The sequence below is a fragment of the Labrus mixtus genome, chromosome 17 (assembly GCF_963584025.1).
Source record: "Labrus mixtus chromosome 17, fLabMix1.1, whole genome shotgun sequence".
Classification (NCBI taxonomy): domain Eukaryota; kingdom Metazoa; phylum Chordata; class Actinopteri; order Labriformes; family Labridae; genus Labrus; species Labrus mixtus.
Window position 1 is genome coordinate 3,459,390 of NC_083628.1, and position 14,556 is coordinate 3,473,945.

At 40.1% G+C, this 14,556-nt stretch overlaps 1 protein-coding gene across 1 annotated transcript in view; it reads right to left on the reverse strand.

Annotated features, from left to right (window-relative positions):
• Nucleotides 1-11,470: 11,470 nt before the first annotated feature.
• The window catches only part of polm (polymerase (DNA directed), mu), an 8,588-nt gene continuing 5,502 nt past the window's right edge, over nt 11,471-14,556 (reverse strand). Inside the window, exons 6-11 of the mRNA XM_061060719.1 lie at nt 14,191-14,311; nt 13,974-14,106; nt 13,194-13,296; nt 12,791-13,117; nt 12,617-12,700; nt 11,471-12,496 (exon numbers count right to left, since the gene is read on the reverse strand). Coding sequence (XP_060916702.1) covers nt 12,410-12,496; nt 12,617-12,700; nt 12,791-13,117; nt 13,194-13,296; nt 13,974-14,106; nt 14,191-14,311 — 855 coding nt within the window. The 3' untranslated portion in view covers nt 11,471-12,409. The remainder of the gene's footprint in view (nt 12,497-12,616; nt 12,701-12,790; nt 13,118-13,193; nt 13,297-13,973; nt 14,107-14,190; nt 14,312-14,556) is intronic.

Consider the following 14,556-nt stretch of genomic DNA (forward strand, 5'->3'; position numbering starts at 1 on the left):
AAATACTTATTTCACTTGTTTTTAAAATCAGGTAATCCAGAAATAAAATGTCAAACTTTGATTTCCTTTTTTTTCAATCTGGAGACTATGGAGGCCAGTTAAAAAAATCCAAATTGAAAACTTGGCTTTGTTGAGATTATTACATAAAAAGTCAAAATTATAAGACATAGACATATACTCCAGTTTTTATCTCATCATTTTGACTTAATAAAGGCAACAACAAAAAAATCTCAACAAAGCCAAGTTTTCGTTTTCATTTTTTTAACTGGCGACAATGGGCTTCCATAGAAACACACTGAGCTTGTTTTTTGTACGTGTAACTTTATTTATACAAACTGTAGAGACAAAAGTGAACATAAGAGGGGGTATATTCAAACTTTGGCTCATTTTTATTCTTTAAAAGTTTGAAAAGTTTGTGTTCTAAGGCATTAAAATGACTCATATTTTACTCTTTAAAAAAAAAACATTGTTCTGTATGTGTGAAGATAGAAAGAGCAAAAATACGTTTTACAACTTTGGACAGCTATGACGTAACAATTTTAAGTAAGTTCTTCTACCTGTCCGAGTCTGATCCCTTGTATTTTTGGGGTCCTGGAGGTAAACTTAATTTAAAAATTAAACCTGTAAAGTGTTTGTCCGTTGTTGAGGCTACTTTTTATAGGATTTTCTTCTGTTTTATCTTTCTACTTTTAATGTAGTTTCGGATTTCCTTCTCTTGTAAGGAACTTCTTACATATATATGTTCCTCTCTTAATCTAAAAAGTCAGACTTAGAGGACAAAAAAAAAAGGTGAAACAAAGAGAAATAAAAGTATATGAAGAACAACATGAAGCTGCCCCGCAGTGAGAGTACTCAGGTACATCAAAGTGCATTAAAGTACTTTTTAAATGCGGCACTTCACTCTCACACATAATGGAAACTGATTGTTGATCTGTTCAGTGGCGCCTTAAATCATCTATTGTCACTCTTTCAAGCGAAAACGAGGATTTTAGGATCAAGTGAAGAGGCTGATAACGACCTGAGAGGATGATCCCACCTGAGAACAGCCTCGTCACACCTTGTCACACCTCCTCCCTCCTTCACTCCCTCCTCGTCCTTAAGAGGACAGGCGCTGTTTTGTGTGCAAATGTTGCGCATCTCGTACACAAAGTGGGTTTTAGAGGATTAATCGGCTCATTGATAAGATAATGACGGGCGAGAGGAGAGGACAGCACGTCATATTTACAGCTACAAACACACACACACACACACACACACACACACACACACACACACACACACACACACACACTTCAAAGAGGCTCCAAGCTCCGATAAAAACACACTCAACGTGACACAGAGATCATAAAGCCCCCCCCCCCCCCAGGTAACTTCAAATGATGCTGTTAGTCCGGATTTTAAATCAAGACATTATATGAACTATTGTATTTCTGTTAGAGACCCAAAAATAACAGATAATTTAAAGTGATTTTACTGAAAGACTGCATCATTCAAGTCTTAATAACACATTTATTTGCAGCTTTGGAAAGCAAATTAGTCCACCATCTTTTATAGACGCAGAATGATTTGGGGATCACAGTAAGAAAAGTTTAACACTGAAATGTAAAAACTTCAACAGGTACAAATAAAAGAATGAAACTTTGATTTAATTTATACATTTTTATATTACGTATAAGTGGCTGGGTGATTTCTACATTTCCCAAGGTTGGAAAACTTTAGTCCTTATAGTTCCTTAATAACAGATTTTTTGCAACAACAACAACAACAAACAATAATAATATTACTGATGGCTGATATATTACTGTACATATATTTACTGCTGCAGCTTCCTCAGCAGGAGACATATTTATATTTATCTGTTTATCTGTGTCTGCCTCTTCTAAGGACCAGGATGACACCTGACAAGGTGAGGCAGACAGACAGACAGACAGACAGACAGACACACAGACAGACAGACACACAGACAGACAGACAGACAGACAGACAGACACTGATACCAATAACACCGTCAGACAGACAGACAGACAGACAGACAGACACTGATACCAATAACACCGTCAGACAGACAGACAGACAGACAGACAGACTGATACCAATAACACCGTCAGACAGACAGACAGACAGACTCTGATACCAATAACACCGTCAGACAGACAGACAGACAGACAGACAGACAGACAGACAGACAGACACACAGACAGACAGACAGACAGACAGACAGACAGACAGACAGACACTGATACCAATAACACCGTCAGACAGACAGACAGACAGACACACAGACAGACAGACAGACACAGACAGACAGACAGACAGACAGACAGACAGACAGACAGACACAGACACACACAGACACACACAGACACACACAGACACTGATACCAATAACACCGTCAGACAGACAGACAGACAGACACTGATACCAATAACACCGTCAGACAGACAGACAGACAGACAGACAGACACACAGACAGACAGACAGACAGACAGACAGACACACAGACAGACACACACAGACACACACAGACAGACAGACAGACACTGATACCAATAACATCGTCAGACAGACAGACAGACAGACAGACAGACACACACACACACACAGACAGACAGACAGACAGACAGACAGACACACACACAGACAGACAGACAGACAGACACACACAGACAGACAGACAGACAGATGGAGGTGATGCAGGGACTTTAAACTTCAACTGTTTCAGTCCGCCTCCTGCTGTTCTTCTTCTCTTATATTTAAAATATTCCAAACTTTATTAGTTTATAATTGATGGTTAAATCTAAAAAAAAATGCATCATACCTCTGAAAGGAATGTTGTTTTTTATGAGCTGAGAGAAATAAACACTTCTCAGCTTTGTGATGATGCATTTAGCAGACAATCTGAGGGGGAAACAAATCATTTATTCAGCTTGAAAGTCGAAGGAAATGTTGTCAACAGAATTTTTTCTAGTGAAGACAGAAGTCCCAAATTAAACGATGAGTCAGTAATCCTCTTTCATCACAGAGTTTAACTTTAAAATGAACTTCTAATCCTGTCTTTTAAATATTTCTCATGTCATATTATTGCCTAAACTTCTTTTTTTTTCACATTATAGGTGACTCAAAAGTACAAATACAAACTAAAAATCATGTAGAGACAAAGTGATGAAATGTGCTTCATTGAAATCTTTCTTAAAACACCTGAAGTTTGGATGACCAGACGTGATTCTTCTGCTTTTCTTGAGTCACCTGGATCTTAAAAACCCCTCTTTAAATAAAGTTTAATGTTGTTATTTGTCATCGTTATTATTAGCCTCTAATATGTAGAAGTGTTGACTGAAGAATCAGAAATACTTCATCACTCCTCGTGTGAATATGTGGGCGTTCAGGTCGCTCTCACACAGAATATAAACATGCAGAGAAAAGGAAAAACATCAAAGAAAGAAGTAGATCAAATGTGTGAATTATACATCCATTACAATATGTAACACTGTCATGAAATATTCAACTCAGGGTTGACTGATCTGCTCAGATGTCTCTCCATCTGTTTTAAAGCCCTCCAGCCGCCACATTTCAGGTTTAAATCTAAACGTCTCAATCTCGTCGTCCCTCCATCCTCCTGTCCCCGGTGTGACGAGGGGAGTCGCAGGGCCTGCTCGTCCTCCAGGACCCGTCCCACCGGCCCCCCATCAAAGCTGCGACGGACCCTTTGATGAGGCTGATAGGGATCAATGGGAGAGGGGAAGAGACTCTAACTGACTGTTACAGACGGGGCGGGACGCTGCTGGAGTCTGCCGGCTCTCAGGATCAATGATTATTGGGCGTCATCAGCGCCTTCATCTGCATAGAGGATCCATTCAGAGCTGAAACAGACGCAGTTTAAGGGCTGTTGTTGTTGTGTGTTAAAACGGAGCCAGGATAAGAGGGGAGATGTTCTGGATTTATCTTTAGGGTTAGATCTTTAATAGATTCGTCTTTCTTCAACGATTCTCTTTTTCATTTATTTGTTTGCAAAGTCTAAACGGCTGATTGTTAGTTTGTTGTCTGACTTTAAATTGAAGAAGAAGAATGATTCAATTTGCAGAATAGTTTGTGTCTGTCCTGCAGAGTTGCAGAGTATTCAAATGTGAGTTTTATTTCAAATTTTACCAGCTGTTACACGGGAGAATCCATATTGCAGGAGTTAAAAAACGACTCTTATTGTTTAGAAATGCACATGTTCAAACCTCTTTTAGCTCTAAATGTATTACATTTAATAATTCAAATGATAAACTGTACTGGGAAAGAATATTTCAGACTAGAAATGAACCTTAAAAGTGCTTCAAAACAATTAAAAAAATACACAAAAAATGTAAAAATGAAGACAAGAGGATCCATTAAGATAAAAAGCTGTAAAATAAAGTGTTTGATGTCATGAAGAAATAAGTATAGATGATAAAGAATGCATCAAATAAGAAAACAAACCTGTTTGATAATAATATAAATAAAGTGAATAGTTAGAGGATTTATGATATGTTGTGTTTTCATTTGTGAATTTACATATTAGTATATTCGACGTCGGACCTGTTGTTGTTTTGTTTATATTTATTTCTTCTTTAGTTTATTTTTTTAAGGACGCTGGTGGCGCAGTGGTTAGTGCGTGCACACCATGTATGGAGGCCATAATCCACCAAGCGGGCGGCCCAGGTTCAAATCCAACCATTCCCTCATGTCATTCCCCTCTCTCTCTCTCTCTCTCTCTTCCTGATTTCACACTCTATCACTGTCCTTTACTTTAGTTTATCAGCTTATTTGAATCAGGGACAGTGTACAAAAACAAACATTATTCCCAGAAGAGAAGAGATGTTTGCACCAGATTTATCTAACCAGCTCATTTCCATCTGTTGACTCTGGGAAAGTGATGGTAAGAGTAAAAAAAAAAAACAGATCAACCAGTCATTAAAGCACGCACACATGTCATAATATGTGTGTGTGCAATTTGTATTTATTCACTGTGTTGCTTTTATTCTAACTTTGTCTTTTTTTTTTTCCGGCTGCTAGTTTGACTTCTTTAAACGTTGCTTTGATGGAGAGCTGCACACTCGAGTTCGTTGCACCCGGTGCCAAAACCACGGTAAACAAACTGAATTTATCCAAATCCTTTAAAAGTGAAAGTATCGTGAGACGGACGATCACAAAGGTCGTTTTTGGTGTTTCCATTGGATTAATGGAATATGAGAAAAGTAAAAGGACCTCATCACTCTTTCTCCTTCAAAGAGTCTCACCGAGTGTCATCGTCTCAGTTTGTGTGATTCTATCTGTAAAAAAAAAAAAAAAAAGACCTGATAACACCGAGACCAAAAGCTGATATTCGCTCTTCTATGCAGAGATCTGAGGGGCGGCCGCGTTGGGACATGTGTCTCCTGTCATGAGCCCTCAGGGGGGCTGAGGTGGTGGAAGGAGGGGGGGGGGGGGGGGGGGGTGAGGTGTGTTTGTGTCCATAACAGAGCAGCAAACAGGCCCATTAGAGATGAAAGAGTCTGAATGGAGCCAATCAAAGACGAGCTCAGCGGGGGGCCGTTACCCCACAGACAGACAGAGAGAGAGAGACACACAGCACCGGGACTGGAGACACACACACACCCCCCCATCACTTACACACACACACACACTCACTCACTGTCTGCTCTACAGGCCGTGTGTGTGTTCACAGATGTATCGGTTGTCACTCACACAAGAAGAGGAGAAGAAACAGATGAAGTGCAGAATATGCTGTTTCTGCCTTCATTCGATCCGACAGCTGGAGAGAGACAGGAAGTGTTGGGAGGAGGGAGAGCGCGGCCGCTGAGACGAGGACTACTTCATCTGTACATTAGGAGCACAACATAACCGCTAGGCTACAGGGTCAGGCGATCTGGTCTCCCTATTGACCCATTTTTTTTTTACTCATGCATATGAACACATATATGTTGTGTGTGTAGATGCAACGGAGATTCATTCTACTGCGTACCTGTTTGATATAAAGTCAGAATGACAATGAAGGAATCTTGATTGTTAATGTAGACCGACTGACGGATTAAAACTCATTTTTCATCTGATAACCAGCGCTCCTCGTGAAGGTCGTTCCTTGCACAGAATGTTCTATAAAATACTCTCTTTTCTTTTCTTCTTTGTGTCCTTATAAAATATTTAAAATTGTTGTCTCTGGATGTTTTATTGATTTAAAAAAAATGTATAGAGCTGCTTAGTTTGAAAGTGAAGTAGTAATCATTTATTTCGGTCACAAGAAAAAAAAACAAAAAACATTTTGACCGAAAAGGTGTAGGCTGAAGCTTATTACACCTACCCTTGTTACAAATCTTATTATTATTATTATTATTATTATTATTATTATTTAAGACACTACTAGTTTGGTTACAAAAAGAACAGAACATATCAGGACAAAATTTGTTCCAAGAATTTATTTCAAAACAAAACAAAGTGTTCCTAAGGTGTAACACTTAGTTATATATTCCTGGATGGGAAACATACAAATCAAATATTTTACATTTTGAATTATGTTTTAGGAAATACTGACGGCCCTGACGCTCACTGACCGATTAAAACTCATTTTCATCTGATAACCAGCGCTCCTCGTAAAGGTCGCTCGCTCCTTGCACAGAATGTTTTTAAATTGTTGTCTCTGGATGTTTTCTTGATTTAAAAAAAAATGTATATAGCTGCTCAGTTTGAAAGTGAAGTGTTCCTATGGTGTAAAACTTAGTTGTATTCAAGGATAGGAAACACACAAATCAAATATTTTACATTTTGCATTGTGTTTTAGGAAATAAGAACACAAGTCCTCATAAGATTTAACATAAAATAACAACAAAGGAGCAAAATCCAGCATGTGGTGTGGAATCATGAAACATATTCAGTGTGGGAAATATATTTTGTATAAAAGATACTCATCATGGCTGCTGCCTAAAGAGTCGAGTTTTTATGTGGTGGAAACTGTTTGACCAATAATTTCTTCACATTGCGTCTGCAACAGATTCCCTAAAGATCAATCAGAAGAACAGTTGTGTCCTCTTTCTCATGCTAAGAGGAGGAACTGGTTTGTAAAGCCCGGAGCAGGTTTCAGAGGAACGAGAGTTGTGCAGAGTGTGGGTCTTCATATGAGGGATTAAACCGGCAGCTCAATACATTTACATTTACATTAAAAAAAAAAACCCACATCCCCTCTCGTCTCTGAAGTCCAGACTCACAGGCTCCTCGGCTCTCCCGGAAACTTCACAAAAACTTTTGCTTCACACATTCGGTGTCAAAAACAGTCACGTGTCAATGGTGATGATAAAGGAAATATAAAATAAATACTCTTTTAATGAACCTTCCTGCTTTCCTCTCACACTCGTCTCCCTGTTTGAAGTGCTGTGTGGAGATTTTTGTGCGCCTGAAGTGTCCTAAATGTGAAAGACAGAAGGTTTTTAATTTACAGGAATGAAGGTGAAGTGTGCACCAGTCAGAGAGGATGGATGTGAGAGGAGCCGAAGGTGTGAGCTGGGACGCGTCCTTTGAAGTTAAACTGGTATTTAGAGGTTAATGAGGCTGTTAGGAAGAGGTGACGGAAACGCCCCGCCCCCGCCCCCCCCCGACTTCACACTCACACACGGGAAATGAACCCGAGCGTCCTCTGCTGTGAACATGGAGACCTGAAAACCCCGAAGAGCAAAGAAGTGGACAGAGACATTGTCAGCAGCCTTTTTTTTTTTTCTTCTTTTGTCTTGTTCCCAAAAACCAATAAGGAAATCGGTAGACGAGCATTCAACTACAGAGCTCCCTCTGACTGGAACAATCTACCTGTAAACATCAGAACAATAAATTCACTACACATTTTTAAGAAGTCACTGCTACCTTTTCTCACAAAACCATGTCGCTGCGTCTAATGGTAATGTCTTCTTACCCCTTTAGTATCTCGATTATGTGCATCTACCTCTGATGATTTTGTGTGGGTGCTGTGGGCAGATGGGTGTTTATGTTTTATGTGTGTATTTTGTGCTTGACTGTCTGTATCACACTGTACTGTTGGACCCCCCCCCCCCCCACTCCCCTCGAAAACGAGATGGTTCATCTGAAGGGGAAATCCATCAAACAAACAGAATTTCTCACACAAATATCGTCATACAAGAGTGGAAGAAGTAACTCAGGTGATTTTATAAGATTTAAAAAAAAAAAAAAAAATCGGCGACCCTCTGGTTCTAAAACAAACAAAAAAATTAAACAATGTAATGACGGGTTGAAGTTCTGGGTTCAAACTCCACTTAGGAACAAAAGAATGATCAGAAAAGATATGAAACACCAGAGTGTCTGTAGAGTTAAAGATGTCACATGACACAAACGTCGTCTCTACATGATTTATATTCATTCATATTTCCAGGTGGAGACAGTTTGAGCTACTTTAGGTTGTGCTAGTAGAAGCTCAGTCTGTTGGGAACCGGTTGGGTCGCCGGTTCGAGTCCCGGTGCGGACCAAGTCTGGAAGTTGGTCTGGTAGTTTGAGACTTCCTGAGCGCTGCATAGGCGCCCTTGAGCAAGGCGCAGAACCCCTCCCCATCAGCTGTGGAGCGCTCGCTGTGTGCAGCCCCCCCTCAGTGTCCAGATGATCCTGTGTGTGTGTTTCAGCCAATGTGTGTGTAGAATATTAAATTGTGTGATGTTTTAAAGTTTTCCTTTTTGCCTTTTAACGGATTGGACAGTTGAAGAAAGAGAGGAAATGTCAGGAGGAGAGAGAGAGGGGGATGACATGCAGCAAAGGGCCGAGGTCGGACTCGAACCCACAGCCGCTGGGGACGAGGACTACAGCCTCCGTACATGGGGCGAGGGACAAAACCACTAGGCTATGAGATGTTTAAGGGAATCATTTGCATATTTTTCTCCTGTGTGTTTTTTTGTCTTTTAGGTTTGTAGTGAAAAATGTGTTTATTGTGTCTCCTGCAAAATCAGCTCTTCTTTAATATGATCACTGGAACAGAAAATCTAAAGGTAAGACTAAATATCATATCACTGTGATATCAAGCATTGACTGCTATAACTCCCTACTATAGCAGGTCTGCCTACATGCACGATCAAACCCCTGCAGATGATCTAAAACACATCAGCCCGACTCGTCTTCAACCTCCCTAAAAGAGCACATCACCCCCCGCTGTTCATCTCCCTCCACTGGCTCCAAGAAGTTACTGCTCGCATCAAATTTAAAACTCGGTCCAACTAGGACCGACGGCCGACGGTCTCCTTGGTGTGTCGGGACTTTCATCCTAAAGCTTTTCTAGCCAGGAAACTCTTCTTCTCTTAAAGTGTTAAAGAGGAAATGAACTCTTGATTTGATCTCTGCTGAACGTTGAGATAAGACGCTGTAGAAAACAGGTCACTGGTGCACAGGTGTGTGTGTGTGTGTGTGTGTGTGTGTGTGTGTGTGTGTGTGTGTGTGTGTGTGTGTGTGTAGGAGGGGGCGGGGCTTACTAGTGTGTCACTTTATCTGAGGCCGTACGAGTTGCAAAAAATACAGAAAACAGAAACATTTTTTGGAGTATAACAGAGTGATTAAAGTGACCTGTCATTTACAATATCAAGCTTTCTTTTTTTAACTTCTTATAATATTTACATTTATGAATTTAGTTATTATTCTGATTCTGTGATTTCCTCGGGCACACAGCTCTCTCTCTGTCTCTCTGTCTCTCTCTCTCGATGAAGGTCTTTTTTTTTGTCAAACAGATTAGAAAAGTTTTTTTTACAATGTTTAGCGCTCTTCTTCTGTGATTGGATCAAACTTTCATGGCTCTTATCGTGTTTCTCTTTGAACCTGATCTCCTGAAAACACAGCGAGTTTAATCCCATCAAACGGGGGACTGTTCATGAGGAATCCCCATTATGTGTGTGTTTCTCTCTCTGGTTACTGTTGAAGGCAAATCAAAAATCTGCAAAGACACTGAAGCTGTCTGATAAATACTGTGGAATAAAATAAATAAATTAAAAAAAAGTGAAAAATATTTCCCTCGGTGGAGCAGAAGTAGAAAGTGGAAATATTCAAGTGAAGTAGCTCAAATGTTTACTTCAAACAACTTTTAAAAAAGTGCTTTCTATTACCGTTTGAATCTTCAGATTTAGGCGTACTGCAGCGCCACCATGAGGTTCACCTTTGTAACATCACAAGATTTATTTCAGCGGTGGGACTTCAATCACGCACCGTTTTATTTAAAATGTCAGCAGAGAAAAACAACAGATCCTGATGGACTCAGGTGTACCCGGGACGTCCCGACTCCGAGCCAGGAAACCAAACAAACACATGCAGAGAAGTCAAACTAAACATCCTCCTATAGGCACACGTGTTACAGAGGTCGCAGCATTAGTTTATAAAACACTAACGTTACAGTCTCACAGTAAATCCTCCTTCCATGTAGGTCATGATGAGACGGTCAGAATCACATTTATGCTGAATAAGTTTTCACACACCAGGAAGGAATTTGCCTTGGTGAAGAGTCACTGTGAATATACATATATGTATATATATATTATTTAATTTAAATGATAATATACGCACACTTATTTATGTAAATACTGTAATTGACCCATCTGTCACATAACTGCATTTTACTTATTATGTTACTTCAGCATATTTTACACTATTCACCACTGCACTGTTTCATATTTAGTCATGTAAATATTAGTCTTTTCTTATTCTGTTTATTGTTGATATTTAATGTTGTACCTGTACATAAGAGAGCACAGTTCACCAAAGTTAAATTCCTTGTGTGTGTAAACATACCTCGAGAATAAATCTGATTCTGATAAACGACGTCAACCTTCTGCTTTGCTGCTCATTATGCCGTGAGACTACATGTGCGTCTGTGATTGTAGGAGTAGGAGTGTGTGTGTGTGTGTGTGTGTGTGTGTGTGTGTGTGTGTGTGTGTGTGTGTGTGTGTGTGTGTGTGTGTGTGTGTGTGTGTGTGTGTGTGTGTGTGTGGTAGTGCACGGGGACTTAAGCAGATGTTTGGGTAATTTGTAGCAGGGATAAGATAATGTTTTGCACATTTGTAATAACTGTTTTTATATTGTCTCATGTATAAGTGTTTATGCAGCAATTTCCCAATTTCCAAGACTAATTGACCTTGACTACTGGGTCAAAGCCCGGTGTGGGAACTGTGGAGCATGCTCAGAACATCTGGGCCAACATGTAGGAGTAAACTGACTCCAAACCACAACATCCAGGTGTGTTAGTAGTACGTCTTTGAGTATGATATCATCTGGACGAACATGTTTTCATGTATTTTAAAATCCACTTTTAGTCCAAATTAAACACAATAAATCAACTGTTTCTAACCGCATGTAAACATACTGACTGTTTCTCTTTATGAACCTTGAATACACGTGCAGAATAAACTTTAGAGGTGCAAACAAACAGCCAGAGTCAGACCAGCTTTAACCCTGCTGGAAAACAAACCAACCTACTCATTCTCGTGAAATAAAGTTTGATTCTTTTTATTCAACTTCTCTCACATCAGTTCAGGTTGATTTTTTTTTCTACCAGGGGAAACCTGGTGAGGACTGCAGAGTATTATTTAAAGGCTTTTGATTTAAAAACTTAGAACACTGCGACGTCTACCGGCAGCAGCTCGATTTCAAAATAAAAGACACGCAAGAGCAAATGACTAATAAATGAGTCAGCGGATTACCTCAGCTTTTATGCAAAAACAGATTAAAGGCGCACTCACACTCGCAAAGTTGTTCCATACCATGTTTTTTTTTATTTTTTTATCCCTGCACAGGTTATGTACATTTCTTGTATAAATCTATTTTTAATTGCACAGTTTAAGTTTGATTCATCTAGAGGTATTCTTTAAATCTTTTTTTCAGGTTAATATATATGTATGGGGGGGGGGGGGGGGGGGAGAACATGACGGCTACTTTACTGACTTTGAGGCTTATTTTGAGTCATTTTAATCAGATACAGCCATAAATAAATTTTAAAAATTAAAGAGACGCCGCACATCTTGATTAAAAAAGGCATTTTTAGAATGAAGAGCGTTTTAAAAAAAAAAAGCATTTTTAAGCAAACCTCTGCAAGTCCCAGCTTCTATTCTAATAAAGAAAAGAACAAACCAGCACGAGAGTGTTTGCAGCATTGTTTTCTTTTTGTTTCTGACTGAAGATTTAAAGAAGACCCCCCGGGGCATCGTCACATTAAAAGGGGGTTAAAAACGGCATTTCCAAAAGTCTCCGTTTCAAAGGTTCAAACATGTGGTTGGAAAGCCGTGATGCCCCTTTGGACCACCGTCGTCAGTGCCGTCCCCCTTGAAGTGTTTAAAAGCAGGTCTGCCTCTCAGCCAGGTGAGCTACGTTAGCCTCCCTTTTACCTGCTTGTGGTTCCGGTGTTTTCTCGTCCCACCTCAGGTAGACTCAGGCGTTTCTCTCAGATGGAGGAATGAACTCCAGACCAAGATGAGAGAAGATCTCCTCCTCAGACGTCGCTCTCAGATACCGACTCTGTAAGAAGAAAAAAAAAAAAGACATTTAACGAACTCTGCCTGAAGGAAAAGGTAGAAGAGATTATAGAAAGTGTGTGTGTGTGTGTGTGTGTGTGTGTGTGTGTGTGTGTGTGTGTACCTGTTTGCTGTCATAAAGAGCGTGGCTGCTCAGGGACATGGACTTCTCGTGCCCCGCCCACCGTCGCAGCTCTCTCTCAAACAGCTGAGGAGAAAATGGGAGTCAGTTTAGGTTTTTATCTCAAGTGGAAAAAAGTCGGTTCAAATCAACGAGGTGGATTTTTTGAAAGCTCACTTTGGATCCGGTCCAGCCCAGCAGAGCGAACGCAAACTGACTGATCGGAGAGACGACCAGGTCCACTCTGACAGCTCGCCACCGCTTGTGTCCTGCAGGTTTTGATCGCTCCTCCGCTACATGTGCTGAATGTGCATCTCCGCTCACAGTTTGCACGCCACTTTCCCTCTCTGTATCCGCCCGTTTCGTTCCTCCCCTCTCCTCCTCGGTGAGTTTAAAGATCGAGAAACACCTCTCGAAGCGGTCCATGTTGGACGAAGGCCGACCGGGACCGTCCTTAGCCTCCAGGTAGGAGTTCCTGGTGGTTTTCTGGTACAACAGGAATCCCTGAAGAACCAGAAAACGTCCTTTATAACTTCTGAGCATGCAACAAACCTCAGGTAAAAAAAAAAAGTGTTTTTACCTGTGCTTCCAAACAGGAGACCACTTTAGGCATCAGTCCCACCTCTCTGCCCTCCTCTGGGTGAGTGATCAGGAAGTCTACATCGTGGCCAGTCTGCTTTCCCCTGGACAAAGTGCCAGTTGTGATGTATTCATTATATTGTTTTGCAACGGAGAAAACGGAATTACCATATTTTTAAATCCGGGGCCTGTTTTTAAAAAATGTATTTGAGGGTTTAAATTACTAAAAGGTAAATTTCTCCAGCAGATTTTAAAAAAAGATAAATATAAAGATCAACTTTATTGATCCCCCATGGGGGAAATTTTTTCAAGAAAACAGGAATATAATTATTAAATATAACAAGAAGTTAAAAATCAAACATATGTACATCAGTTAAATAAAGAGAGAAAGAAATAGAATAATAGAATAATACAAGGTATGTACACTTCCACTTGTGGAAAGAGTTATTATTATTAATAAAAAAAATATTGTTATAAATATAAATTATATAAATTATAAATAAAACAACAAATTTGATTGGACGCACTTTGATCAGATGCGTTTGCCCCAAAGGATTATTCTGCAGCCTGTGTCACTGCTGCAGGATAAATCAATCTACTGAAGCACATCCAAGACTTTTACACCGTGCAGACATTCGATATGTACAAATTCTGCCCAGGTTAAAAATATCAGACTTAATATTTCCCCTTTAAACCAAAAAAACAAGAAAAGAAAAAAGAGTGGTCTTATAACTGTTATGTTTCCTAGAAGAAGAACTGCATTTCTTGTTTGCTCTCTTACCTCCTGAATCCTCCAATCAGAGTCATCTGAGCTCCAGGTAACACAGAAACAACAGCTGCCTCCACGATCTCTCCGATGGCGTCGGCTTCTGCTTTAGTGACCGGCTGGTTCAGGTCGTCGTAGTGCTCCAGACCTGAGAGATGAGGAAGAAGAAGGTATAAAGTCAGAGACAGACTTCAGGAGGATGATGCAAACATGAGGGCAGAGACACACACACCCGCTTGCTGCGCTCGATTGAGTGTGCGCGCTGAATCTCGTAACTGTCGGAGGTCGTGAATCCCCTCTCTGATCCATCGGTCCGCCGTTTTTGACCCGACTCCAAAAATACCAGTTAGAACCTGAAATACACAAAAAGACAACAAAACTGACAACTCATCGGACTCTCTGGAATCTCTTATTCTTGTACGATTTTCTTAAAACAAACTCAGTTAACGTTTTGAATAAAATAAATCTGTCTGTCCTCATCCAATACAAACTAAAAACTTAGACTCAGGTATAACCGTCCTCTCCTACTTCCTCAAATTCTTGGATTTTTTGTGGCTCTTCAATTTTGTTTTAAACTTTAAACACATTACTCTTTTCT